The sequence below is a fragment of the Strigops habroptila genome, chromosome 9, assembly GCF_004027225.2.
Source record: "Strigops habroptila isolate Jane chromosome 9, bStrHab1.2.pri, whole genome shotgun sequence".
Classification (NCBI taxonomy): Eukaryota; Metazoa; Chordata; class Aves; order Psittaciformes; family Psittacidae; genus Strigops; species Strigops habroptila.
Genome location: NC_044285.2, coordinates 25,811,260 through 25,836,833, shown reverse-complemented (window position 1 = coordinate 25,836,833; position 25,574 = coordinate 25,811,260). Strand labels below are relative to the sequence as shown.

General features: G+C 43.5%; 1 protein-coding gene across 2 annotated transcripts in view; it reads left to right on the top strand.

Annotated features, from left to right (window-relative positions):
- The window catches only part of PAK3 (p21 (RAC1) activated kinase 3), a 120,186-nt gene that overhangs the window by 74,459 nt on the left and 20,153 nt on the right, over positions 1-25,574 (top strand). For both annotated transcript variants that reach the window (XM_030497286.1, XM_030497285.1), the window contains exons 2-5: positions 13,396-13,592; positions 17,544-17,644; positions 22,176-22,329; positions 24,033-24,070. In XM_030497286.1, the coding sequence (XP_030353146.1) occupies positions 13,418-13,592; positions 17,544-17,644; positions 22,176-22,329; positions 24,033-24,070 (468 nt within the window). In that variant the 5' untranslated portion in view covers positions 13,396-13,417. The remainder of the gene's footprint in view (positions 1-13,395; positions 13,593-17,543; positions 17,645-22,175; positions 22,330-24,032; positions 24,071-25,574) is intronic.

Below are 25,574 nucleotides of genomic sequence, written 5' to 3'. Positions count from 1 at the left end.
TTGGTGGCATTTCTCCAGTCTGAGATTGCCTCTTGTCGTTGCAGCTGGCTCTGCAATCCAGCTGGAATCAAATTGGTCTTCGATGTAGTGGCACAGCAACAGGTATAGTCATAGAATGGCTGGCAGCTTCTTTTGCAGAGCCTGACTGTTGAGAATCAGTTTGTCTGCTGAGGTTGTACTGCAGATATCCTTCCTTCCACAGGAGCGCATCCTCAGGCACTGAATTCACTCTTGTTACTTACTGGCTAGAGAAACTGCATCATGAGGGTGTTTCCCGTGTGGCTTTACCCTTTTGCTCTGAGCTGAGCATTTATCTTTTTCTATATGTTCCTGTACTGTTCTCTGGACCCAAAGCTGTGTTTTCAGCCAGTCTGTCTCTGTGCTTCCTGGGTTCCTTTGACCCTGTTCTTGCTGTCACTCTTCCACACTCACTGGATGGTTCAGGTGTCTGTGCTGTTTGGAGGCATTTCTCTGGAGCTGGATCTGGAATCTTGCAGCTCCCCTGTAAATGGGAATGGTGCGTGTCTCAGGCTATTGCCTGTTTCATTAGGGGACCCATAGTATCTCTAGAGTTACACATAGACACGGTGACACACAGCTCTATAACCAAAGCTTTTGTTCTTCTCTCTACTTCATGATTTTGCCTAGACAATAGTGCCTTTAGACAGGTTCATTTTGCCTGAGAGCAGACAGTGTCTTGCTTATTTCTCGTAGTTTTCTGCCACTTACTAAAATGATTTCATCTCCATTTTTCTTGTCTTTTCCTCAAGGACAGATCAGTGCACAGGCCCTGTTCTTCTTTCTGTACTTTTTTTCTAGCAATGCAGCATTTCCAGAGGTTTAATATCCTCCCCAGTTCTCAGCCTGCTTTGCCTCTTATAGAATCTATAACAATGTAGTTGTCATTTTGTGCCTCATAAAATCTTCAATTAATATATTTCAGTTTTCTTTCAAGGCCTGAAGTTGTTGTAAATAGAAAGTAGGGGGTGTCAAACAGTAGTAGGCTTCAGCCAGCAGTGGGGTAATGGTTGATGAGCTGTTTTAAGAATAAGTTTCTTTGCAAAGCTTTTATGCCATAAGTCTGGTGTGTGCCTGGCGCAAGAAATCTATTTTGGGTCCTGTTGTTACCCTCTTTCCTCCTCCCTTGCTTTTTTTGTTTGTTTACTTATTCCTGTGCTTTGTGATGGTTCCTTATTTCTGGTGCTTTCTTTGACCTGATACAAGATTGCATTAGTGTCAGCTGCTCTGGGAGTTTGTGCTTTTGTAGGGATTGGCATTAGGCTGCTTTAGAAACTCCTACAGAGCAGTGGAGGCTCTTCCCCTTTACAGGAGCAAGTGCACACAGCTCAACGCATTCTGGACAGAGACTATTAGAGATGAGGGTACCCTCATGTGTTGGCAACAGATGTGGCTTGACTCTTGCCTGCTTATAGCCAAAGGTTTGTGTCGTTTTGCATCAGTGACTTAAAAATGCACTCGCAAGTTCTTCAGACAGGGCATCTGTGGTTGTATAGTGGAGCCGAGTGGTTTGTCCTAGTGAAAATTTGCAGTAAACAGGAAGGAAACCGAGACACCTACCACTTGCTCTACCAGGGATTTGCAGCATGGACACAGTGCCATTTCCCAAACTAGAATGGTCCCTGCTGGCTCAAGCATTCTTCCTTATGGTGGCTGAGGCTGGGGTGTCCTTACTCCTGGGTGCCACCACCTTCTGGGGGTATTGTTCCCTCCTGTGCTGTGCCCAGTGTTCTTTGCCATGGTGGTCACAGATGCTGTGCAGGAGGCTGTGGACAAGTGCAGATGAATTGGGAGTAGTTCCCAAACCCCATTATTTTTCCAATTGGGTCTTAAGATGATGGTGAACTGTTTCCCTGTTGTAATGTGGAGTCAGACAAGAAGGAGTAGTAGAGCACTACTCTGGAGCAGATTATTTTGGGAGGCAATGAGGTGTAAACTCCTGAATCCTTGTTCTAGCAGTTTAAAAATACCAGACCATTGTGGTAGCTGAGAAAACAACAGATTTAGTGTGTGGATCTTGTTTTGCTTTCTGCATCCAGGTGTCATTTCTCCCCTGACCTATTTAAGAACAGCATTTGTACATTGGCTTTTCCAGTCTTGCCATCCTGCTGCTCTGAAGCCAGGGTCTAGCTGGCAACTGGAAATAAGTAAGTGCACGCAGCAACTGCTCCATTTCCCCCCCTCTGACTGCTCCAGATCCATAATACCCCCAAGGTAGATGTGCCATTACGCACGATAAGATCACTAACGTAGCAGGTGAATATTAGATATATGAAGCAAGTCAGCTGTAAATAAAAGGCCTGGCAAAGAATAAAAGGCAAAATGTTGTCCCTGAGGAAGTAAATGGGGATATGAATGCCTTGCTGCCCTAGTGCCCTAAAGAGACGATGCAGAATCTGGATTGCATCCACCTCCTGGGTGAAAGGCATGTGGCAGCCTGGGCTTTGCCCTTTCCTTACCCGGAGGCAGGAGCTGTGTCCTTCTAAATGTACCATAATCTCACAAGAAGATCAGTACAGCAAATCTCATGGTTTCTGTCTCTGCTTGTGGCATTTGGAGGCTTGAAGTCCATCCCATGATCTCCTGATTAGATGTCTTTGTCTTCAGCCTCAGTAGCAGAACTGGAGACATCCAGAGGACACCCAGTTCTTTATTTTTCCCTCTTGGAGTGGGTTTTGCCTCTCAACTCTGCCTGGCAGTCCTGAGGTAGCCTTGAGTTAAGTCTTTTAAATGCCATCTTCATCCTTCTCCTCTGACAGAGAAGGGATGTGACACAGGGCTTTAGTGTTGTTTACTACAGCAAGTTTCTCAGCTCACAGGCTAAGAATTGCTATCCTTATCTTTGCCTTTTTTGCAAAGGCAAAAAGACCTAAAAGGTGACCTGAAGGTGCTAGAAAATGGCAACTCTCTATTTTTCAGTTACTGGCATTGTATTGCTGCTTCTTCACCTCTTCCTCAGTCATGTTGTGGTTGCGTGGTGTGTGTTTAGTGGGGCATGGGCCAGTGGAGTTGTAGTTGGCACGTTATACCCTCCCTCTTGCTGGCTTCCTGGAGAGCTGCACACGTGTCTTGAGGCAAAACCAGCTCTTGGTCTGCCCACGGGGACCAGGGGAAGGCACCATGGCCATATCTTCAGTGAGTTGGTGTGGGTTGGAATGGTGCTGGGATGGGGCACTCAGCTTGTCGTGTTTATCATGGCACGTCTTCTGTGAGTATGTCAAGCAGAGAATAAACTGTAGAAGAGCAGAGAAAGCACCAACACCTGCAGAGAATGTGAGGAGCAGGGAAAATGGTCCTTTCTTTTTCCTCCCTTTCTTCTTCTAAACCTTGTTTGATTCTTTTTATGTAAACAAAAAGAAAAATATAATAGGCAAGATGCCAGGTGGTTTATTAAAAGCAGTCTTAATGCACCAGCTGGATTTCAGTAGGAGTTTAGAGTGCCCTAAAAGTATGAACTCAAGGGCTTTTTTATAGATAGAATTTTCATTCTGGAAGTCCGAGCAAGAAGAGACTTCGTTTGATACTGCTTACATGGTAAGAGAGAGAACAGTGATGAGAGCAAGTTTATGTCTGCCAAACCCTGTGACTGGTGAATGCTCTGCCCAGATTGATGGTCTTTAGCCTGGGTATAGCTGAGCATCAAAACTCTGCTTGAGAGTGGCTGAATTCAAGCTCCTGTGCTGGTGTTTGCAGTGCTGTCAGCCTTTCTCTTGCTGCAACAGAGCAGACCTTGGGTCTCTGCCTCGGGATGCAACAGGCTGGATGCTGGTGTAGATTCACCTTGGAAACACCAGAGAAGAGAGAAGGTGCTGAGTTGCAAAAGTTGTCATCTTTGAACACAACGATAGTGTGCTCCCCACCACATAAATATGGGTATTATTCAGACGCTGTCAGGTTAATGTTTTGAGTGTCCAGGTGCTGTTACTGTGAGGAACAAACCCAGGTTTGGGATCTCTGGATTGGTTTGGGGCCTTGCCTTTCTCCGGCTGAACTAACACAATCACAGCCCTTTGGTAGAGACACTGCAGTAAGGCTTCCAGCATGAATGCTCTCTTGTACCAGAAGACAACAATGTCTGAAGAGCACAGATCCATTTACTCGGTGCTCGGGTTGACTGGCCAACTAAATGAGCCAACCAGTGTTCAGTTTGAACTTGCAGAAGTCCAGCAGCATGCATTACAGAGCCTTACTATGGCCAAAGGATTACTGCCTGGCAGTTGAGCTGGGGTCAGTGAATAGTCCATTTTAATTGTCAGTTAGAAAGCATTTAAATCACTTTGAGGATGCAAGAGGCATGGGCAGGCTTTGCTGCCACACTCAAAGGACTCATTAAGTCACAACAAGTGGATTGTTTGTCACTGTCTCTCCACATGTAGCTTGCACTAGGGGGTGGCTGCTCATACCTGATCATGGACACTGCTTCAGGATTGACTTCAAGTTGCTGTCTCAAAATAGAACTGAATTACTTTGTCTTGCCTATTGTAATCTGAATTACAGCTGCAGTTGTGATGTTGGTGTCTCCAGTAAACGGCTTCTCTTGGTTTGACTCCTCTTAGAGAACAAAAGTGAACCAGAGGCTTAAGAGGTGAACTAGGAATAACAAAGTCCTTATGGAGAATTATTTCAGGCTATCTACAACGGTTTAAATCTGCACTTAATTTCACACAGGCACTTTCATGGGTAGACAAGGGCAGTCCTATGGAATGTGGGTATTTGATAGGCACAGTTGATTTTGAGACACCCTTTTCTGCTTTGTGGATCCTTTCAGCTGTGTAAATAAAAAGAGAGGGACTGGTAAGACTTTGGGGTTTTCCTCTTGCATGTGAATGCTCTTCCTAGGTACTTTTTCATTATATCTTATCAATCCCAGAGAAGTGTTTCCCAGTACGTTAGAAGAGAAAAGCAGAATAAAAATAGACAAACCAACAAAACAAACAAAACCAAAACAGGGAAAAAAAGGCTGTGGCACATGGAGGTAGTTCTGGGAGCTTCCACTTCATTTTGGTGTCCTTTTACCTCCTTCTGGAGTGTCCATTGCTCTGGCAGCCTAAGCCTGCTCCAGGTTGCATGTCTTAGAGCACAATCATTTTGTTTCAAATCATGATTCAAAAACCCATACACAGAAATACCCATGTAGTGGTCTGGGGTTGGGAACAAGAGGGTGGAGGTGCTGGGGGCTCTTCCCAAGGCAGCTAGGAGGGTGAAGTGTCCCAGAGAACCAGCTAGCTTTTTGGCCTCATCAGGGTAAGATGTGACTGTACCATTGTCAAATGAATTAACTCACTTTTCCTATCAAAAATAGTTACCTAAAAGTGTGTTTCTTAATGATTTGAAATCCATGTGCCCTCAATATTTAAGAAACAATAATGACCAAGAGGCTGCCTGGCAAAGGGTTACCCCAGGGGCTTCCCTGACAGTCAAGCTTTGAACATGCCAGTACGTAAAGGGGCTTACAAGAAACCTGGAGAGGGACTTTTCACAAGGGATAGGACAAGGGGGAATTGCTTTAAGCTGGAATACGGGAGATTTAGGTTAGAATTTTGGAAGAAGTTCTTCCCTGTGAGGGTGCTGAGGCGCTGGCACAGGGTGCCCAGAGAAGCTGTGGCTGCCCCATCCCTGGCAGTGTTCAAGGCCAGGTTGGACACAGGGGCTTGGAGCAACCTGCTCTAGTGGAAGGTGTCCCTGCCCATGGCAGGGGGTTGGGACTGGAGGAGCTTTAAGGTCCCTTCCAACACAAAGTATTCTATGATTCTATGATCCACTTCCTACCTGTACTCGCCCTTTCCACATTTCATTTGCTTGTTTCTGTTACATGACTGCGTGTGTTGGGTGGGTTTGCAACCACTTTGCAGACCATCTTCTGGTGCTGTGAGGTGCTCACTTAATGCAACCCATAGACATGTACTTCCTTTCCTTGCTGTGCTATTATAAGGCTTAATTACTGAATGCCTGGACAAGGTTATATGTGGAAAGCAGTTTTGCTGCACCACACCATCTGTACCCACACTTCTTCCCGGGCCATGTAACCATCCCAAAACTCAAGTGGTTTAGTAAGCAGCCAGGACCCCGGCATGAGCACACTTTGAGCGCATTGCTTTTGGTTTGATGTGATCAAAAAACACCCACAAGGAAAACACATTGGGCTGGTGCTCAGCCCTGTCCCGTGGGATGGAGCGGGACACTACAGTTGTTTTTTCACAGTATCTCACAGCTACACTGAAGCCTCAATGTTCATGTTATTTCATACATTAAGCACTGGTTAAGCACAGCCCTTAAATATTCCCCTAATTTTAAATATCGCTGGCTTTAGTGGTGCAAAAATAATCCATGTTTTGCTTTTTGGGGCCGCAGCCTGAAGAACCATGGCTTTGTCCAGAGAGGGAAAGTGAGAGGTGCTCTGCTAGAACCTGGGCAAGTCCCAGTGCTTCTTGCACCTGGAAAAGTGAAGCTGTGCGAAGAGCCGTGAGGGTTTTGTAGAGGGAGCAGGTACTGGGTATTGGGAGTCTGCAGAGATTCCACCATGTGGGAAGAAGCGCATGGATAGGGTGGGCTGAAAGGTGTTGTGAGGTGGAAGTCATACATTTTGTAGATTGTTGCCTGTGGTGGCACTGGCAGTTTACAGAGAAAGAATTGTGGAAAGAAATGTAGTTGCAGAGGCAGACTAAATGTTTGAAGAGGAGAGATCCTTGAAGGTCTTTACTGGAAAATGCTGTCAAAGGTAAATAAAGCAAGGAAAAAACATACATTTGCAGGTTACTGCCATCAGTTATGACAAGCTCCACTGCTTCAGTCCATTCCCAGCTCTTGGCAATTTAACTGGGTCGAGGCCCAGACAAGGGACATAATAATCTAAATTTGAAGAAATATTTAATCTAAACCATTACATTCATAGCTACTGCATTCACATCCCTTCGGTACTCATTTTGTGGCGCTGTCGCTGCAAGTGCACTGTCAAGAGTGAGTTTTAAACCAGTATTAGTAAGTTACTTAGTAAAACTTTTAATGCTGCAGTTCCTAACAAAAACTTGTTTATCACAGCTCAGAAAACAAACAGTTACAAGTCCTTCTGACCCAGGTAGTTTTGCTTGGATACAGCCTGATTTCAGAATGCCTCCTCCACACAGGGAGCTGCTTACGAACAGCCAGTTCAGAGGCCAGAAGTTACTTGTAGCAAGTTTTGGAGGATAACTTCTGAATAAATGAATATATTGGAGGAAATCACAAGCTGCTTACAGGGTGTTTGCAAACAGAGAGTACATTCATCAAAGAAATTACTCAGTTTGAATAATGTGTGCAGCTCAGAGCATGTTTACCTGCCTGTGAGGGGAATGGGGAGGCTTAATTGGCAAATGTTTGTATTGTGCTTTGAGACAGTTGTGTGAAAGGCAGCGTGAAAATGAAGCATTACTGTTCGGCTCTTAGGGCTGTAATTCCTCCTCTAGTTTGTGTGAACACTGCCCGTCTCCAGGGTTGTACAAAGAAGGGGTGCAAGGGTTGTTTTGCCACACGTGCACGTGGGGAAGTCCAGTGTCTTGTCTTTGCTCCCAAAGGCACGGGGCACCCTGGCTGCTTCCACGCTGCAGAGCAAGCCTCAGCACCCAGCTCCCAGGCTGCAGGCACCCAGAGGTGCTCTGGGAGCATTATGGACCCTGGGTGCCCAGGCAGAGCTGTGTCTGCTTCAGCTGATGCGGAATATGGCCCTTTTTTACCAAAAAGTCAACAGTATTTTATTTTAAGTTAATGTAGCTCTGCAGGGAAGACAGTGAACATCTTCCAAGTAGTGAAACTGTGAGTGCACCCATTCTGTGCAAGTAACCAGCTGCTCTTTCAAATGAGCTCTAAGAAAACTGCAAGTAAACATGCAGATGTGGAAAAGCAGATACAGTTCTTCTGCAGCTGGGCTGGGAAGTACTCCATAAATACCTTCAGATGGTACTTAACAGAGTGTCTCAGTACTCTATCTAGAGAGAATCCCTCTCGCATCACCATTGATTTCTGAGAAATGGCTGAGTATCACTGGGAGCAGAATTGAACCATATAGCAAAGTAATAAAATAGCTTTTCACAGGAAGTATATTTATAAACAGAGTGAGCATTGCGTCTTCAAGTTACCTTTGCAAAGCTACTGCCTGGGAATTGGCATGGCTCCTTCCAGTCAAGGGATCTTAGAGGCAGTTTTGCTGCATCACAAGCTGCAATTGTATCTCTGAGGCTTTGAAAATGAACACCAGTGTCTCTGCAAACAGGATACTACTTGTGAGTTTTAATTGGAACCAGTCATGTCTGAATGCTGCAGACTTTGAAATAATGTGAGTAACCTAAGAAAGCTATTCAAGATCTATCTACAAACAGTATTCCCCAGATACACAGGAGTGAAGGGCTTACTGGGATGAAGGCCCAGCATGACATTCTGCTCTGCACTTGAACTGAACTGGAGCAATTTTTTGTGTGTGCTGTTTTGAAGACATTTGGGTGCTTCAGATATCTTCCTTCATCTCCTCTCCCCAGCTTGGCAAGAGCTAGATGCAAAAATACTGTAAGGCAGGCTTTTGCAAAGGGGGAATTGAGTCATGGAGAAACTGAATGCCATATATTTAAAGTCAGTGTTTGTCTTTACACTTCACAAAGCTGGCGATTGGAAGAGGTGGGGAGGAAGTGACATTGGATCATCTTCTATAACCCTGTAATAGTTGTGTAGAAACAACTGACCTGTTTGAGGATTTAATTTCAGCTTTCGCCACTTGGCTGTGAAGCCTTAGCTTACAGACTCGAATGTGCTTTTGTGTTTGGGTACAACAGTCTGTTGCTTCTTCAAATGCTTCCATAAAGCCAATGGGCACTGAAAGAAATTTTCTCTGGAAGTGAGTGGTTATTGGGTATCTCTTTGCACACATGCTGTTATCTACGAGTTTCTTTCCAAAAGGTTACCAGCACTGCCTGGTTGCACTAACGGGGTCTGTGAGGACTGCGATGAGGAAAACCCATTTGGTTGTGCGCTCCATTATCTTGATGAGCACAGGCTGGCCTCTTCCAAAGCAGCTCTTCAGCTCTGGTGTGGTGAGGGCCTCTGGTAGCTGTAGTGTAACAGCACTAGCAGCAGGGCACAGCGTTTCACAGGTCTGCGTACAGGGTTTGCCAGGATCTCATCCCTGCTGCAGAATTACTGTGCAATCTCAGTTCTGCTTTTCTTGAAGTTTACTCTCTAGTGCTCAGAGCTGCAGGAAGAGCCTGGAAAATGTGACGGGAGAGTGAACCAGTGCCATGCTGTCTCCCTGAGCTTGCAAGGACTGCGGAGTATTAGCTCAGAGGCCCTGGAACTGCTCCCTACCCTTCTGTCAGTCCTCTGGATTTTGTGATCCTTTGGGCATTGACGTGTGCTACTTCAGCCTTGTTCTTCTAGAATTTGCAATTCTGATACAGGTGGGAATTGGGTGTTTTTTTGTCTTGTTAAGGGTTTGCTTTCAATAGCTTCTTTGAGAGATCTTCAGTGTATTATGTGTTTCCTGAAGTACTGCATAGAAACTTAGCCTGAAGTGAGAGACCTGGGAATTCATCTTGCACCTAAGAAACGGACATTTTGGACCATTCTGAAGAATGCAATCATCAACATCTCGCAGGTTGAGTTGAGACAGTGAGTTACAGGGGGCCTGCCAGGAGGTGTAGCCAAAACTTGGGAGACCAAGGTGTGTTTTGAGTGGAGAGACTTGTGTCTGTATGAACATGAGGTGTATGAAGGGGATGAGGTAGGAGAGATTATTTCTGGAAGGCAGGAATTGGTGCTGTTGCAACACTTAAGGATCCTTAATGAGGCAGTAGTTATTATGTCTGGGCATGGAAAAAATGGTACAAACCCCATCTTATAATCAGGAGGCTGAATGCACTGTTTTGCTGAGAGTTTCCTAAGAGTGCTTGTTGCATGCTTGCTGGTTTGATGAGAGCAGTGAAAGCATTTTGTTTTGAAGGGTAATCTCCAAAGAGTGAAGTTCTCAGTGAACCCCACATTTGTAAGAAATCAAAATAATTAACTTCTAGAATAGACTATTTCAATTGGAAGGCACCTACGTCAGTCATCTAGTCCAACTGTGTGACCGCGTCAGGGCTGACCAAAAGTGAAAGCATGGTATTAAGGGCATTATCCAAATGCCTCTTAAACAGTGACAGGCTTGGGGCATCGACCACCTCCCTAGGAAGCTTGAGTTTCAGTGTTTGACCTCCTTTTCAGTAAAGAAATGCTTCCTAATGTCCAGATATGGCATAATCGTTTCCAATAGGCAGGAGGTGATTTTGGATGGGGTCATGCTATGCAGAACAAGACTAGCAGAACCAATTACTTACTATGGTGGGAAAACCTGGTCCCAGGATAGAGTTTAACTTGGGCTGTCATGCTGTTGGCACTTCTCTGCAGTGTAAACCTGACAAGTTTCTGAGCTGATCATGTCGTCTTGACCTGTCAGGTTTTCTCCAAGTTAAGGGTAGAGTGAATCAGTGCAAAACACTTAAAATCTGAAGTCTGATGTGACAGTGAATGTTCTTTTGTCGTGATGCAATACATGGCAATTCTCAAAATTAGAATGAATGGAAGAGCAGATGGGCTCTGATCAGGAAAACCACAAATTGTAGTCTCTTGGTGTGCATTGCCTTGTGGTTTGCTTTAGTTTTCATTCAGACCAGCTTTAGAAAGTTAATATCAACCGTTAAACCTTTTAGACTATCTTCCCCCTTCCTTTTTTTTTTTCCTGTCCTCTGGTTTAGAAGTGAATAAAAGAGCTTTGTATGGTTCTTGAAACTGAGCCTGAATCAGCTCTGAACAAAATACAGTGTTCCTTTCAAAATCTTGGAAATAATTACATCATAGGCAAATTGGGCCAGAAACCGTTAATAGTATTCTTTGTGGAATGAAATCCCATGGGAGGACCTATTTCAGCAAAGTGGCATTGTTTACAAATAGATGCAGTGACAGATACAGTTGTCCCATTCGGGGGGACAGCTGAAGCTGTGCCTGTAATGGACTCACAGAGTGACCGTCTGGCTTCAGTATCAAGCTGAGAACATGCCCTGGTGATTCTGTGGTCAGCCTCGCGCCGGTGATCTCTGAGGGGTGAAGGCTCTTTGGCACTAGAGAAGTGTTTGTAGGTGGGTTAAAGAGCAGATAAAAGCCTCTGTGGCCTTGAGCTGTCTGTGAGAATTGCTGGAGGGACCGGGAGCCGTGTCTGGATGTCTCTGTTGGGCTTCATAAGCTGGGAACTCCCTCATGCATCCCTGTGCAGAAATACCTGGGCATTGTGTGCTTCCCCTTCACCAGCATAACACATGCAGCACGTGCAGTTCTCCCTATTACCTTACAGTCATTTTCATCACTGGGTCTTCTTTTTCCTTCTTTTTTTTCTCCTCATTACTGGCAAACCTTCTGCATTTCACGATAGAAAACACACGGATTAGTAATGTTAACTGCTTGACTAAACCTACAAAAGCATTGAGTTCTCTAGGTAAATAGGCTGCTCTGTGCTTGAAGGTTAGATTAGCGAAAACCCTACCTTGGGCACAATTACAGCTGTTCCTTGGTGATATAAAGCACGTTATTGCCTACATATGTGCTTCCATAGGAGGGTGGGCCGTGTTCCTCCATCACCAGCGCAGGTCTCCTGGTAGCTCTCCACCTGGATAACAGGACTGTGTCGGCAGAGCCCCCTCTTCAAGGGACTGAGCATGTGCTTTTGAATCAAGCTCTCCAGGACATCAGCTTTATGCTGTAGGTACTAGGGAGAGGGTTGGGACCAGCAGTTGCTGGAGGTTTCAATTGTGCAACTCCAGGATGGGTCCCTGGGAGATCCCTTGGGGATCCAGATGTTCAGGAACCCCGCTTTGTGGACCCAGGGACTGGAGCAAAACCGAGATGTGATGGTATACTGCATTTATTATTCTTGTCACGGGGCAGATGGTTTGAATCTCAGATCTGGCATTTTGGGATCTCATTCAGATTAAATTAAAAATGTAGATCAAGTAATAAAAAAGCGATCATTTTGTATGCGGTAATTTGAAAATGGTAACAAAGATCCAAGTGCCCATGTCATGAAAACCAGTCTGGAGTCGACATCCGTGAGTGTTTGAGTTGGTCATTTGCTTTTTATCCTGGGAATCCCAGCAAAATTCCAGCTATATCAAAATAAATGCAGTTGTTGAAAATGTTAGCTCAGGTTTTGGGGTTTTTTGGTAAGAAAAGCAACCAAAGAACCCTGAAACCGCTCAATCACAGCAGCTTTAGCTGAGCAAAGGTTGAGCAGCAGCACTGTTACCATTCAAGCTTCAGGACCTCTGTGCAAGTGACAGTCACTGCGCTTGGCTGATACTTCTGAAATAAACCTACGACTTCCACAGGGGGAAAAACATCATTTGCTTCACTTTAAATATAAGAGAGTAGCCACTGACTGCGATATAACTTGTGTTATCTGTGAATCAGCACAGGGAGGGATCCATAACACATGCACAGTGCTCTGCACGTGCCTTCCATAAAAGGAGCCGCATTGATTTTAGGGGGTTGGAAACAAGGTGCCTGTAGAATTGTAACCTTTAAAAACACGCAGTGTTGCCCACATCACATCTGATCTGTCTGAAATCATACTCTATTTTCAGGTTTTAAATCAGTTGGTTTTACCAAGCGTTGCTTGTTTGTTAAACCAGCTGCTTAATCCGGACTTGAATTTTAGGATTTATGATACATTGGGAAAATCAGGAATTTGGAAAGTCTCACCTGCCCTGTGTGTTCCCAGCTTAGAAAAGTTTTGTGACAATTTCTGGCTGTTTTTTTCCTTTGATCAGTACCCTTGTTCTTTGCTCATTTTTATGTGCAAGAAAGTTCTTAATTGGTATTTCCAAATAAATTTCCTTTGGGAAGATCATGCCTTTTGAAGCCCCACATTCCTAGGACTAAACCCTCCCAAAACACGGCAGGGAGCGAATAGAAACTTTAATGCTTGCTATCCATAGCCCCCCCAACGCACACCTTGTTTCTTACATCATAAAAATGGTTCATTGTCATAACAGGTAGTCTCAGTAAATCATTTAAATTTTGCTTTAGAAGTCTGGTTTCGGAAGAGAATTTGGATTGTTAACAAAAAGTTGTAAAACCCCTTTAACAGGGGTAAAAACCCCTTTAACAGGGGTAAAAACACCCTTTATTTTAATGGTAATACAGTGATTTTTAGGAATTGGCCACCGTATTTATTTATAGCAACCAGCAGTAACCTTATTTAGAGCAAACCCTCCACTAGAGAGAGACTTCCTTATTCCACCAGAAGGCTTTTCTTGCCCTCTTTCGCCCCCAGGACACCAGCCTTGGCACCCTCACTTGACAGGCTCGCTTTCTGTTCTGCCTTTGCAGGAGGCTGTGAGGGCTGCTGAAGATGTCCGATAGTCTGGATATTGAAGAGAAACCTCCAGCCCCACCGTTGAGGATGAACAGCAACAACCGCGATTCTTCAGCACTAAACCACAGCTCAAAACCGCTCCCCATGGCCCCTGAGGAGAAGAACAAGAAAGCCAGGCTTCGCTCCATCTTCCCAGGAGGAGGGGATAAAAGTAAAGTATCAGCAGTGCCAATGGGTTGCTCCGTCTCTGTTTGCCTCTGTTGGTTCTTGGTTGCTGTGTTTAATTTCTGCCACTGTTTTCTTTTTGGTTTCAGTTGCAGGACATGGTAAAGTCCTTCCAAAGCTTTCTGTTGCTATTACTCCAGTACCATGTTTCGAAAGAGGAGGAGGTGTTCAGTCAGTTACTTTCTTGTCTTTGAAAATCCAGTAAAACGTGTGCACGTTGTGCAGCTTGCCTTTTAAAAGTAACTTTATAGTGAAGCTGAGGAATCCTTTCCTTTGGCTTTGCATTCGCAGTAAAAGCAGAGATAAAGTTGTGTACTTTTGAAAGTAGATTTGCAAAAGTGAGAAGGCAGTATACCTGATGTTTTGGGGTTGGTTTTTAATGCACTTACATTCCAGGAGCAGGAGCAAGGCTCTTCTTGCTTTTGCAGCAAGAGTGGATGCAGAATAGCTTGGTTTAAAACCTGCTAGGTTTGGTTACAGCAAGAGAGTCTTTTGAACATGCAGGAAACAGTATTTCAGTTGCACTCTTTAACATGCATTTGCAGAAAAGAGTATGTTTTAAGTTAGTTTGTTTACAGAATTAAGGGAAGGGATCTTTGTAATGCCATGGGACGTGCTGGGCTGCACCCACAAGTGCTGAGGGAGCTGGCTGATGTCAGGGCAAGGCCACTTCTGATTATCTTTGAAAGGTTATGGTGACTGGAGATGGTCCTGATGACTCTAAAAAAGCAAATGTCACTTCTGCGTTGAAGAAGGAGGATCTGGGGAACTGTGGGTCAGTCAACATCATCTTGACCCTGGGAAGCTGGTGGAGCAAATCCTCCTGGAAATCATTTCCACACAAATGAAGGACAAGAATGCAATCGGGAGTAGTCAGCAAGGATTCATTCTGCCTAAGGAACGGGCCCATCCAGGCACAGCCTTCACATGAGGGGCTGTGCCTGGATGGGCCCGTTCCTCAGGCAGAGCTGGCCGGTTCACTCTGCAGAGTGCTTCCAAAAACATCCCCTTTTGAGAACAAAATTAACTTTCAGTTGATTCTTTTTAAAGGCCAAAATTAAAATCTCTCCCGGCTTGTTTAATTCCCGGGAAGGACTAGGGTCACTTCTTGCCCTGACTGCCAGCAGGAGGGTATTATCCCTCTCCGAGGGAACGTTTCTTGAGCAGGAGGTGCTGTGTGAAATGCATGCAGAAATGGGCAGCTCTAGAAACAATCCCTCCTGGAAATGATCAGTGACATTAAAAATGTATTGAACTACCAGACAGAGCAGTCGTCGGAAACATACAAATACCATGATTTTAAATGTGACTGCAAGGGAAAGTAAGCTAAGATTTATAGCTTAATTTTGTTGCTGAAATAATAAATAGAGGACATTTAGCTTGGCTGGCCAAGCTGCTTGAGGTGGTTTCATCTTGGGGTTAGTTTGTGGGTCAAACAAGCCTGGCCTGTGTGTGCTCCACAGGCTCAGCGACATGTTTTTGAGAGTCCAGCTTATAAAACAGAAGGTGATTGCTAGGGTTGCTCTCATCTAGTGCAGTGCTTTGCAGCATCACAACTTTATAGTAACAGTCCACCAATAGTAAACAGAACGTAAAGAAACCACCATGGCAGGAGGAGTGTGTTTTGAGGGGCATGTATAAGAAAATGAAATACCCCTAAATGCAGTCAGTCATTGCTACAAAGAAGTCATGCCTTTTCATATCATTTTGCCAGCTTATGTAAAACAGAAGTGATTCGAGTTGCAGGGCACAGACAGAAGTGTCAGGGGGTTTAAACTGGGGAGGGGTGAGGGTGTTTCAAGGTGTTTAATTGTGTGTTAAATTTATAGCTTTTCAGCATTTGGACCATAGGTGTTACATCCACAGTCTGGTAGGCAGAGGTTCATGAAGCAGATGAGCCAAATCTTGGGGAATGAGCTGGAACGCTTGTCCCTGTCAGGAGAGGCTTGGAATGGGCAAGTGCTGCATTTGATAGAGTGCCTTATTTCGCTTCTAGATTTGACTTTTGCTTTGAACTGAATTCGATGATCCTTTAAATCTAATTTTCACTGCATTTGCTTGCAAATAATGAGGTAGGAAAAGCCAGTTTTATTATCTGCAATAGTTACATATGCTGAACGGAGATGACATCTTGTAACTGGCAACATCTATCCTGAAAATTAAACAACATCATCTTAGAGATAAAAGAAGGGGAAAAGCCTTTGCATTTGTATTTGATATATTGCTGCAGCATTTACTGAATGCTAAATGAAAATAATTCATCAATAAAAGTTGTATAGGGGCGTGCAGTGCAGGCAGAAGGTGACAGTTAATTTTTTAATGAGGATAAATGGAACTGTGCGAGAAAGGATTAGAAACATCCAAAATGCTCTATACTATAATTATGAAGAGCAGAGCATCTTCCAACTGAAAGAAGCTATAAGGTAGAGTAAGACAAAATTGGTTTTATCCAGCTGTTTTTGATGTGCATAGCATGCACGTGAGAACTGGCCCTGTGCTGAGGGAATATGTCAGGCAAAGACAGGACCTGAACAACTGCTCCTTTCTCTCCTGCTGATGTGTAGCTATGGCATGTGTATTCAATTTTCATATTATCATTGATAAATGGTGATACACTGGCCTTTAGAGAGCCTGATGTTGAGTTCCCTTGTGATAGGCACAGTATAAACCTCTCATGTATCTATGGGCACTGTAATACTTGTCCTGTTCCAATCATTAGCATATAATTTTTCCACTGTTTCAATGACATGAGTTTGGTGGGAAGGCAGTTCCCCTCTCAGCTATTACAGATGCACCACTGGCACTAGAGAGGATCCTACAGATAGCTCTGTACTGCGTTATTCAACCACGTGATAGTCTTGGAGCACACCGGTTCTCCAGGGAAGCCAAATATTTCACGTACCTGCCAGCAGGATAGATGTTTGAAGATGGGTGTACTCTGTGTTTATCTGGATGTCTGGGAGTGATCCAGAACTGGCATTATTGTCACCATTTTTCAGAGATTTCTCTATTGAACATGAGTTCTTGATGCATCAGAGTGAAGGCAGCTTCTCTCAGCCTTTATTCCCCTCATTCTTTATCCGAATCAATAAAACTGGGCTGAAGTGAGATTTTTCAATAGTAAAAAGCACGGGAGATGGATGACCACCAGGGGTGTTACTTTCAAAAGATGTTAAAATAGAAGGGAGATGAGAAATATATGCAGATTGAGTGACTTGCAAGTCTGTCTCCTTTAATAAGATACTTCACACTTCGTGAATACTGGTAGAGTGATTTAAAAACAAGGAATTCCTGGAGACTAATAAAGCCTGGCTTTTATGGCTATATGTCTTAGTTAATTAACAGCTCAAATGAAGCTTTTCCAATGGCATTTATGGGATCTTGTTGCTGTGCAGATTCTGTGGTTTCTAATAGAGAGCTGCTGCTTCAGCCTTTTAATCTGAGAGGAGCCTTCTCCTGAGCTGCCTGTTTTCACAGGGCTTGTAGGAACCTGGTTATCTTAAACTTCTCTCTGATTTGGCTGAGCTTGAAAACAGGTTCAAAGCATGTTGGAGAAGAGACATGCCTGCGCACAGGCATGCACGTGTGTGCTGGGAGTTAGTTGCTAGATATAAAAACTTGATGAAGAACAGAACTGATAGCAGAAATCATACTGGTTAGAAATAGCCTAAGATGACTACTTCATGAACAGCTTGCTTTGGCAGCAGTGACACTGATTGGAAGAAAACCAAAATGAGGTACCACCACCTAGACTTTCCCAGGCAGCGGTTGACAGGTAGGCTGGTGTGTATTAACTTGGGTCTATTTGTCAAGTCAGATGGATGTTAATTGATTTGGTTTCCATGTTTAAAGTACTATTCTGAGCACACCTGATTGTGAAAATGTTTGAATGCAAAGCTGCGCAGAAAATAAGTGCGTGTTAACGTTTTGCCTCTAGCCAACAAGAAGAAAGAGAAAGAACGTCCTGAGATCTCTCTTCCTTCAGACTTTGAACATACCATTCATGTGGGATTTGATGCCGTCACTGGAGAATTCACAGTAAGTAACCACACTGTATTGTGTGCTTACCAGAGCTTCTAGTTCCTTGATGGTAAAATAACCTCCTGTTGCCAGAAACGTCAGATGACAGCAGCCAGGCTGTGAAGAAGGAGACTTTTATTTGTTGGGCTTAAGATTTGGAGTGGGTTACTTCTGATTCAGGCTGCTTTATGTTTTTTTCTCCAAGGATTGTCAGCAGAGTGTCTGTGGCAAATGAAAACTAGGAAGAACGTAGGTGTGTGCTTTTATCAGTCCCAACAAGCTGCTACAGGGGTTGGTTATTCAGTGTCTTTGGGAAAGCATAAAGAAACCCACGCACATGTGCATAGTCTATGTCTGGCTGTAGACAAATCAGTCCCAAAGTGCAAAGTCCAGCTGCTCTGCAGACAGCCCTTGGAGACACCAGCCAGCAGCAGCATTGTGGATGTCCGTTCATTTTAATTTAATAGCTTTCAAAATATGTCCATAGGCCAGGTGATCAGACACATGTATTAATAAAATAGCAGTCAGCTTTTTCTGCCTGTATCACAATGAAGTGTCAAAATGAATCTGAAGAAGCTCCTTGAAGTGTGCAGGGGGCTTCAAAGCATTTTCTTTCAGACTACTAGTTAGGTGCAGAAACCATTAATCCTTGAAGCTAAGGTGGCAGAAAGCCTACACTTGGTTGAGCTGTGGAGGGGAGAGGGAGCATTAGCAACTCTCCGTACCATCGGTAGTACCCTGTGAGCTGAGTGGTCAGACTGCGTTACCACCATGCATCAGATTGTACGGTGTGCTAGTGCTGCATACACCGAACAGGATGGGACAAATCATTTGCCTGGACAAAGGATGGCTCATTTTCAGAATTTGAGTCCTAAATGTGACTTCATCATTTTTGAACTTTGATTGCTGCTTTTGAGTCTCAAAAACATTTCAGAGACTGTGTGCGCTACAGTAGCAATAGTAATAATAGTAGAAGAAAAGACACATCTGATGACAGCATGTCTTCAAAGGAGTAGTGAAATTGAATTATCCTTAGTAATGGGGAAATACAGCTACATTTGAAATATGCAGACTAGTTCAGTAGCCTTTATAAAATAGATGTCACTTACAAAATCTTACTTCAAAATTTGTTCTGTGCCAAACCCTAGGGCTTGATTAAATGCTTATTTAAAAAGCCCAGATGTGGTCATTTTTGATCAGAATCTTAGCATAAAGCTTTTAAAATTGTGTTTTCCCTGCTGTCTATCCTCGTTTTCCTCTTATTTTTCTCTCTGTCTCTCCCATGTAGGCACTCTGTTCAGGTTAATCTTCAGTGCCATTCTCTTGGTATCATATTATGTTACTTTCTGCCTTTGTTTTCTCCCTCTTGTATTTGCATCCCTTGTTCCTGTTTATCTTCTATTTTTTTCTTTCCTTCCCCATTTCACTGCTCTCCCCACTCAATGTTCAGCTGTTCTTGTTCTATATTTATTCTCCTTTCAGCCTTCTGCCTTTATTTCTACCCTGTGCTTCAGACTTTTTCCTTGTGGCTCTATGCAAACGTGATGGGTCACAATCATGTTTTTTTGTAGACTGACTGGTAGTGAGGATCCCAGATAGTTTCAGGTCCCTGCCAGCTGGATCAAAAAGGGGGGATGTTGAGGTTAATACACTTGAGTTCTCAGCACAAGCACTCTATCAGTACTTCAGACACCAGTTTGAATGTTTTGATTATCATGCACTGTGTCAAAACAGTCTGTAGCATCAGAGATTTTTGATTGTTGTTTTTAATTGATTTTTTGGTGTCAGATGCCACCAGCACAGGTCCTGGCCTTTTGTAGAACAGAGTGATTGTACAAGGCTAAACATGTCCAGCTTTATTGCTGTAGCACAACTTCTTTTTAATATCTTTTTCCCTTTCAAAACAGCAGACGTTAGGTGGCTGCTGTTTTACAATTACACAATACTTCTGCAATAATACTTGTTCCTAAAGTTCCTATCAGTACCCAACTAATCCCAGCTGCAAGCATTACGTTACACATTACATTAGGCGTGTTTGATTTGTCCCAACCTGGACACAACCCGTGTATCAGCTAGGTAGTTACATGGTAAGTATGTCCTGCTCAAGGGACTGCCACTAGCCATATCATGTACAAATACTCCCACTGTCTAGCGATCACGCTGTCTGTCTCCTTCAAAAGTTTGGAAGTGCCATGGGAATGTTCAGTGAATGTGCAAATACATGGGGGTTTTGTTCTGAATTATTACAGTTGTCATGCCAATAGTGTCTGCTCCACTGGTTGTGTGCAATGCATTGGGCCATTTCTGACACCTGACAGTCACCCCCCAGCTGCTTTACCTGATTGCTCTTAGTTGCATCTCAAATCAAAGTTGCATGGACAGCTGAGTTTCACCTTTCAGGCTTGAGCACCAAGCTGTGTCGTCGCTCATGAATGCGTATTATATCTTCATTTCACTGTGCTTGGAGCAACCACATTTGCTTAGAAGGAGAGCTTTTAAAGCTCACAATGAAACTGGTTGGAAACCATTGGGTGGGAGCATGCTGCTAGAGCTTTATGTTGGTTTATTTAGAAGGAACAGTTGCATTTTCTGAATGGAGGAAGGAGTGTGGTTTGCAGGGCTTTAGGGAGTGCATTTTGTAAGGCATGCATTTTTGAAACAGTTTCCTGATCCCTAATGTAGAACAAAATGTGGTCACCCACCAAACTTTTCAAGTTTCAAGGTTATGACATTAGCAAGTGGGAGAAAAAGTTGTGGCTATAGATCTAAGCAAGTTACAGGTTATTAACCTAACCAGTCATTTCTTTAGAATTGTCCTGATTGTCAGTCTGACACACACAGGCTACTTGTGTTATGACCATGTCCAATCTCCCAGTGTGAAATCTGAGTTTGACCAGCTGCTTTCTCCACTGCACTTTGTTGATTCGTGCACTGGCCAATTGTGATCTTGGGGCTGGAGAACCATTGGAAAACACTTGTGTAGAGCCATTAAAAAGTGCTAACCTGGCTTTCAAACGAGGCAAACAGCAAAAGATCTTTCTCTGTTTTTATTTTTTTAACTAAAAAAATCACAGGTAATTTTTCCAGTCACTTGCCTTTAATCCTCAGTAATGTATTTTTATGAGGGAGAGAAAAACTGGTTTAAAAAAAGAGGAGGGGGAATGATGCTTCCAAACTTTGGAACAGTTGTGATTTTTCTGTTTTCCTAAGCCTGCCTTCCTGTAGCCTGTCCACCACCTAATCCATTTGTTATCTACCTCGTAACTCCCATTTTAGATGGGACTTCCCCATTTTGGCCCATTGGTTTCCTCCTCCCACCTTCTAAGTTGTCCCACATTCTGTTTTAACTTTCTTTTCTTTCTTTATTTACGTCCATTACAGCCAGATCTCTATGGCTCACAGATGTGCACAGGGAAGCTCCCAGAGGTGCGTCACAGGCCCAAAAGAATCTTGCATCAAAATGCTTCTTTGAGATGTCATAGCACTGCAGCAGCAGGTTGATGTGTGTGCAGTAGATTTGTTGCTTGGCTTATCCCACTTTTTTTTTTCATTAATCCTAAACTTTGGAGGCCCATGTCACACATTGTTTTGTGGAGAACTTCTTAGGAAGAAGCTACATTAAAGCGTTTCCTAGATTGGGGTGGCACCAAGGCTAAGTTTAAATACGCTTCAGGTGTAGTTTCTCATTCAGTAAGTCCTACAACTTGCTGGTAGATATTGGCTGTGCAGTAAGTGGGGGAAAATTACAGGCTTTTGAATTTAGGAAATTATACTGGATATTTAAAGCAATTTTCCATCAATACGCTTCCAATGCAGAGCTGCAGCTTTCAGCAATTGGATCAATTTTCAAATGCCACCCTCCCTCATAAGATGTCTCAGAATTCATCCAAGGCTTGGGCGCTCTCAGCCTGTTCTCTGAGTCCCTGGTTTCTGTATATTTACAGTAGAGAACCTACAGAGCTACAGGAGCTCGAAAAAGAGCCATCCTCAGCAGCAGTGCTACAACTCAGGGTCACGATTTTGAGGGTTTAAATGCAGATTCTTAACCCCACAGTGCTCCCTGGTACGCTGAAAATTAGTTGTATGAGGGTGGGGTTAACCTTTTTAATCGGACAGCAGTGAGCATCTCAGCAAAATGTGTTTGCGTTATTAAGCATTAAAAATCCAGTGTAAAGCTCCTAAAATACACTGTGTTGTCCACAAACAGAACAGTCTTGTTATGTCTGCACTGAATCACCAGGAAAACAAGCTAAGCCTTAAATCATTATTCCATGGAAGAGCAGAGTTGATTTAAAGATGAGTTTCATGCACTTTTTTTCCTATCACAGTCATAACTTTCTTTTCTTTTTAAAGTTGGATCCTGGTTTTAGCTCTATATTTTGATAGAGAATGATTGCATCTAATGTATAAGCTCCTAATTTTACTTGTAAGGTGTCAATCAATATTTCTGAAAGTAATCTTACAGGTAGCATGGGATCTTGGTAAAGATCTGTGAGGCTGTGGCCGTTAAATACTCTAAACTCGCATTCTTTCCACTTGACAACTACAGGGCATTCCAGAGCAATGGGCAAGGCTACTACAGACCTCCAACATAACAAAACTGGAGCAGAAGAAGAACCCACAAGCTGTTCTAGATGTTCTCAAATTCTATGATTCCAAAGAAACAGTTAACAACCAGAAATACATGAGCTTTACGTCAGGAGGTAAGTCGACATCTCACTGCGAAGAAGGGAATGTCAGGCCGCAGAATGAGACAGACCAAAGTTCCACACTCAAGTGGTGAAGAAGTGATCTTAAAAATACTTCTGAAATTAATTATATTTCTCTTTTTGTCCCATAAATGTCATTGAAACTGACTTCTTTGTTGCTTGTTTTCAGAACTAAATAAGATGCTAGATGGAACAATCGTTACCATTTTTAGTCGGAAGCATTGGTGGCCAAAGGCCATGTTTACTTTTGTTCCCTCTCATCCTTGTTGCTTCACAGTGTTCACACTGGGGTACAGGGTATACTTGTATATTTCATGAGTTATGCATCCTTTGAGCAATAGATTATGAACTATGAGGATTTTTGGCAATACTTTGTGATAGAGGAGAATTTTCCAGGATTTTTATGCAATAGCTGTAGAGAAGTTCCTATGCATAATTCACAGACAAACCTAGAAAGGCTGCTTATATTGTGATGTAAAAGGAATGTTGCCACAGAGGGTGAGCAAGAAGGAGTCAGTGTCAAGAGCAATCTCCATAGCAGAATCCTCATGGTTTAGGCATTACCATCCAAAAGAAGCCAGCAGACACGATGGGGGTGTCATTCTTTCCCTTGCTTGTGTAGAGTCTGCAAAACTGCAGTGTGGCGTTGTGAAAATGAAAGAGCAAGACTGTGCTGCAGCTTGTGGTTTTCTTTATTTGGCTTATTCTTTCTTTTATTTACTAGACAAACTCCTGCAGCTGACACATCGAGGAAGTAAGCAGAGGGTTTAACTAGGTGCAGCTTATCTGGCTTTTGTGTCAGTGTGTTCTTTTGCTATTCCTTAATAACTGAGTTGATTTTTAAACAAATTGCCATTAAGATACCATTAGTTTGGTAAAGCTGGTGTCAACAGCTTCAGCTAATAAGGGGGTGTCTCTGTCCAACAGGGTGTGGATAGCATTTGTAATTTAACCTGCTGTGGGTCAGCTCCATGCACATGACAGCTTGTGGCAGCGGAGTCTGTAATTTCCTCAATTTGCTGGTTCAACCAACACAACTTCCAAAATGCAAACTGGGAGAGTTCCCAGGAGTCCTTCTGAAAACTGGGCAGTGAGCTCCAACTTTACCAACATTTCTCTCATTTTGAGGGAAAGCATCTTTTTCTTAGAAACTCCGTTGACTCTTAAACTTGACAGTTAGGTTTGCTAGAATAGCCATTACTTTTGTGATGAAATGCAACTTTCAAAGCAGTTAGTATGTGCTCCTGAACTCGGGAGCTGCTGCTGTGCTGTGTCAGGACAGAACTGCCACTGCTGAGGGTGATTCTGGGGAAGCTTTTATGGTGAAACATTTTCAGCAAGTTAGAGAATCAAGGCATGCAATGTATTAACCAAAAAAAGGAAATAAAGGAAAAAGCTGCTTTAGCTCTTGGGTGGAACAGAAGCATTGGCTGTTAAAGAACAGTTTGAACTTTGTTGACCAAGTTTCTATTTATTATATTTACTGGCAAAACAGGAAAAAAATAGACATAAGAAACTGTAGAAAAGTAATAGCTTAGTATGTTATCCTGTTATCTTGCTTGCTACATGAAATAACTGCTGCTGGTGGAAGGATGTTGTCCAAGAAAAATGCTATCTGTTTGAATTTTTGTTTTATGGGATTCCCAAATAGGAAGTTTTCTAACAGCATCTGGTTAATCTTCTCTTGCACGCTGCAGATAAAAGCGCCCATGGATACATAGAAGCCCATCCTTCGGTGAGTGTGGAAGTAAGCTCTTACTATCATAGCATTTAAGAACTGTGGAGCAAGCTGTGAGTTTTGCTTTTGTGATCAAGTGCCAGCCTTGCAGGCTGAATGACAGTACATTGTAGTGCTCTGCAGCAGCAGAGGAGGAATCACTGGCTGTTTCCTAATTTTCTGTTTTAAGATCTCTTAAACAGATGCAAGTCTGGTTTTGCAGGCAGAAGATTGTTTGCTGTTCTTAGCCATGATGGAATGTGTAATTCACAACAATATGCAGTGCTGTCTAATTAGCCCATTTTGATTTAGTTTTAACAACTTAGAATCCATTTCTGTTAAATTTTATGATTTATCCTTAGTACAGCCGGGTATGTGGCTAAATATATATAAGGTTGTAATTGATATGTAACTCACTGGAACCATTGAAAGGAAGTTTTAACTACTCACCCACTCTTAATTAACTCTGGCTTACTATAGCAGTCCCAGAGATGGAGCCATGACATCCACATTAATATTGACCAGATTTATTAGTGTTAATGTTAGTGCATTAAATAGCAAATGACTGAATGGGGATTGGGCATTTATTTTCAAGTATTAAGCAACTTAATTTTAGGTCTGTGATTACACAGCAGAGAGTATGTATAATGGAAAGAAAATCATCGTTGAATATTATGCCATCCAGAGGGACCTTGACACGCTTGTGAGGTGGGCCAATGCCAACCTTATGAAGTTTAACCAAGCCAAGTGCAAGGTCCTGCATCTGGGTCGGGGCAATCCCAGGCACTGCTACAGGTTGGGTGGAGAAGAGATTCAGAGCAGCCCTGCAGAGAAGGACTTGGGGGTGTTGGTTGATGAGAAGCTTAACATGAGCCGGCTTCAGTGTGCACTCGCAGCCCAGAAAGCCAACCGTATCCTGGGCCGCATCAAAAGCAGCGTGACCAGCAGGTCAAAGGAGGTGATCCTGCCCCTCTACTCTGCTCTTGTGAGACCTCACTTGGAGTACTGTGTACAGTTCTGGTGTCCTCAACATAAAAAGGACATGGAGCTGTTGGAGCGAGTCCAGAGGAGGCCACGAGGATGATAAGAGGGCTGGAGCACCTCCCGTATGGAGACAGGCTGAGAGAGTTGGGGCTGTTCAGCCTGGAGAAGAGAAGCTGCGTGGAGACCTCAGAGCAGCCTTCCAGTATCTGAAGGGGGTCTACAAGGATGCTGGGGAGGGACTCTTCCTTAGGGACTAGTGACAGGACAAGGGGTAATGGGTTCAAACTTAAACAGGGGAAGTTTAGATTAGATATAAGGAAGAAGTTCTTTACAGTGAGGGTGGTGAAGCACTGGAATGGGTTGCCCAGGGAGGTTGTGGATGCTCCATCCCTGGCAGTGTTCAAGGCCAGGTTGGACAGAGCCTTGGGCCACATGTTTTAGTGCAAGGTGTCCCTGCCTATGGCAGGGGGGTTGGAACTAGATGATCTTAAGGTCCTTTCCAACCCAAACTATTCTGTGATTCTGTAATATTCACACA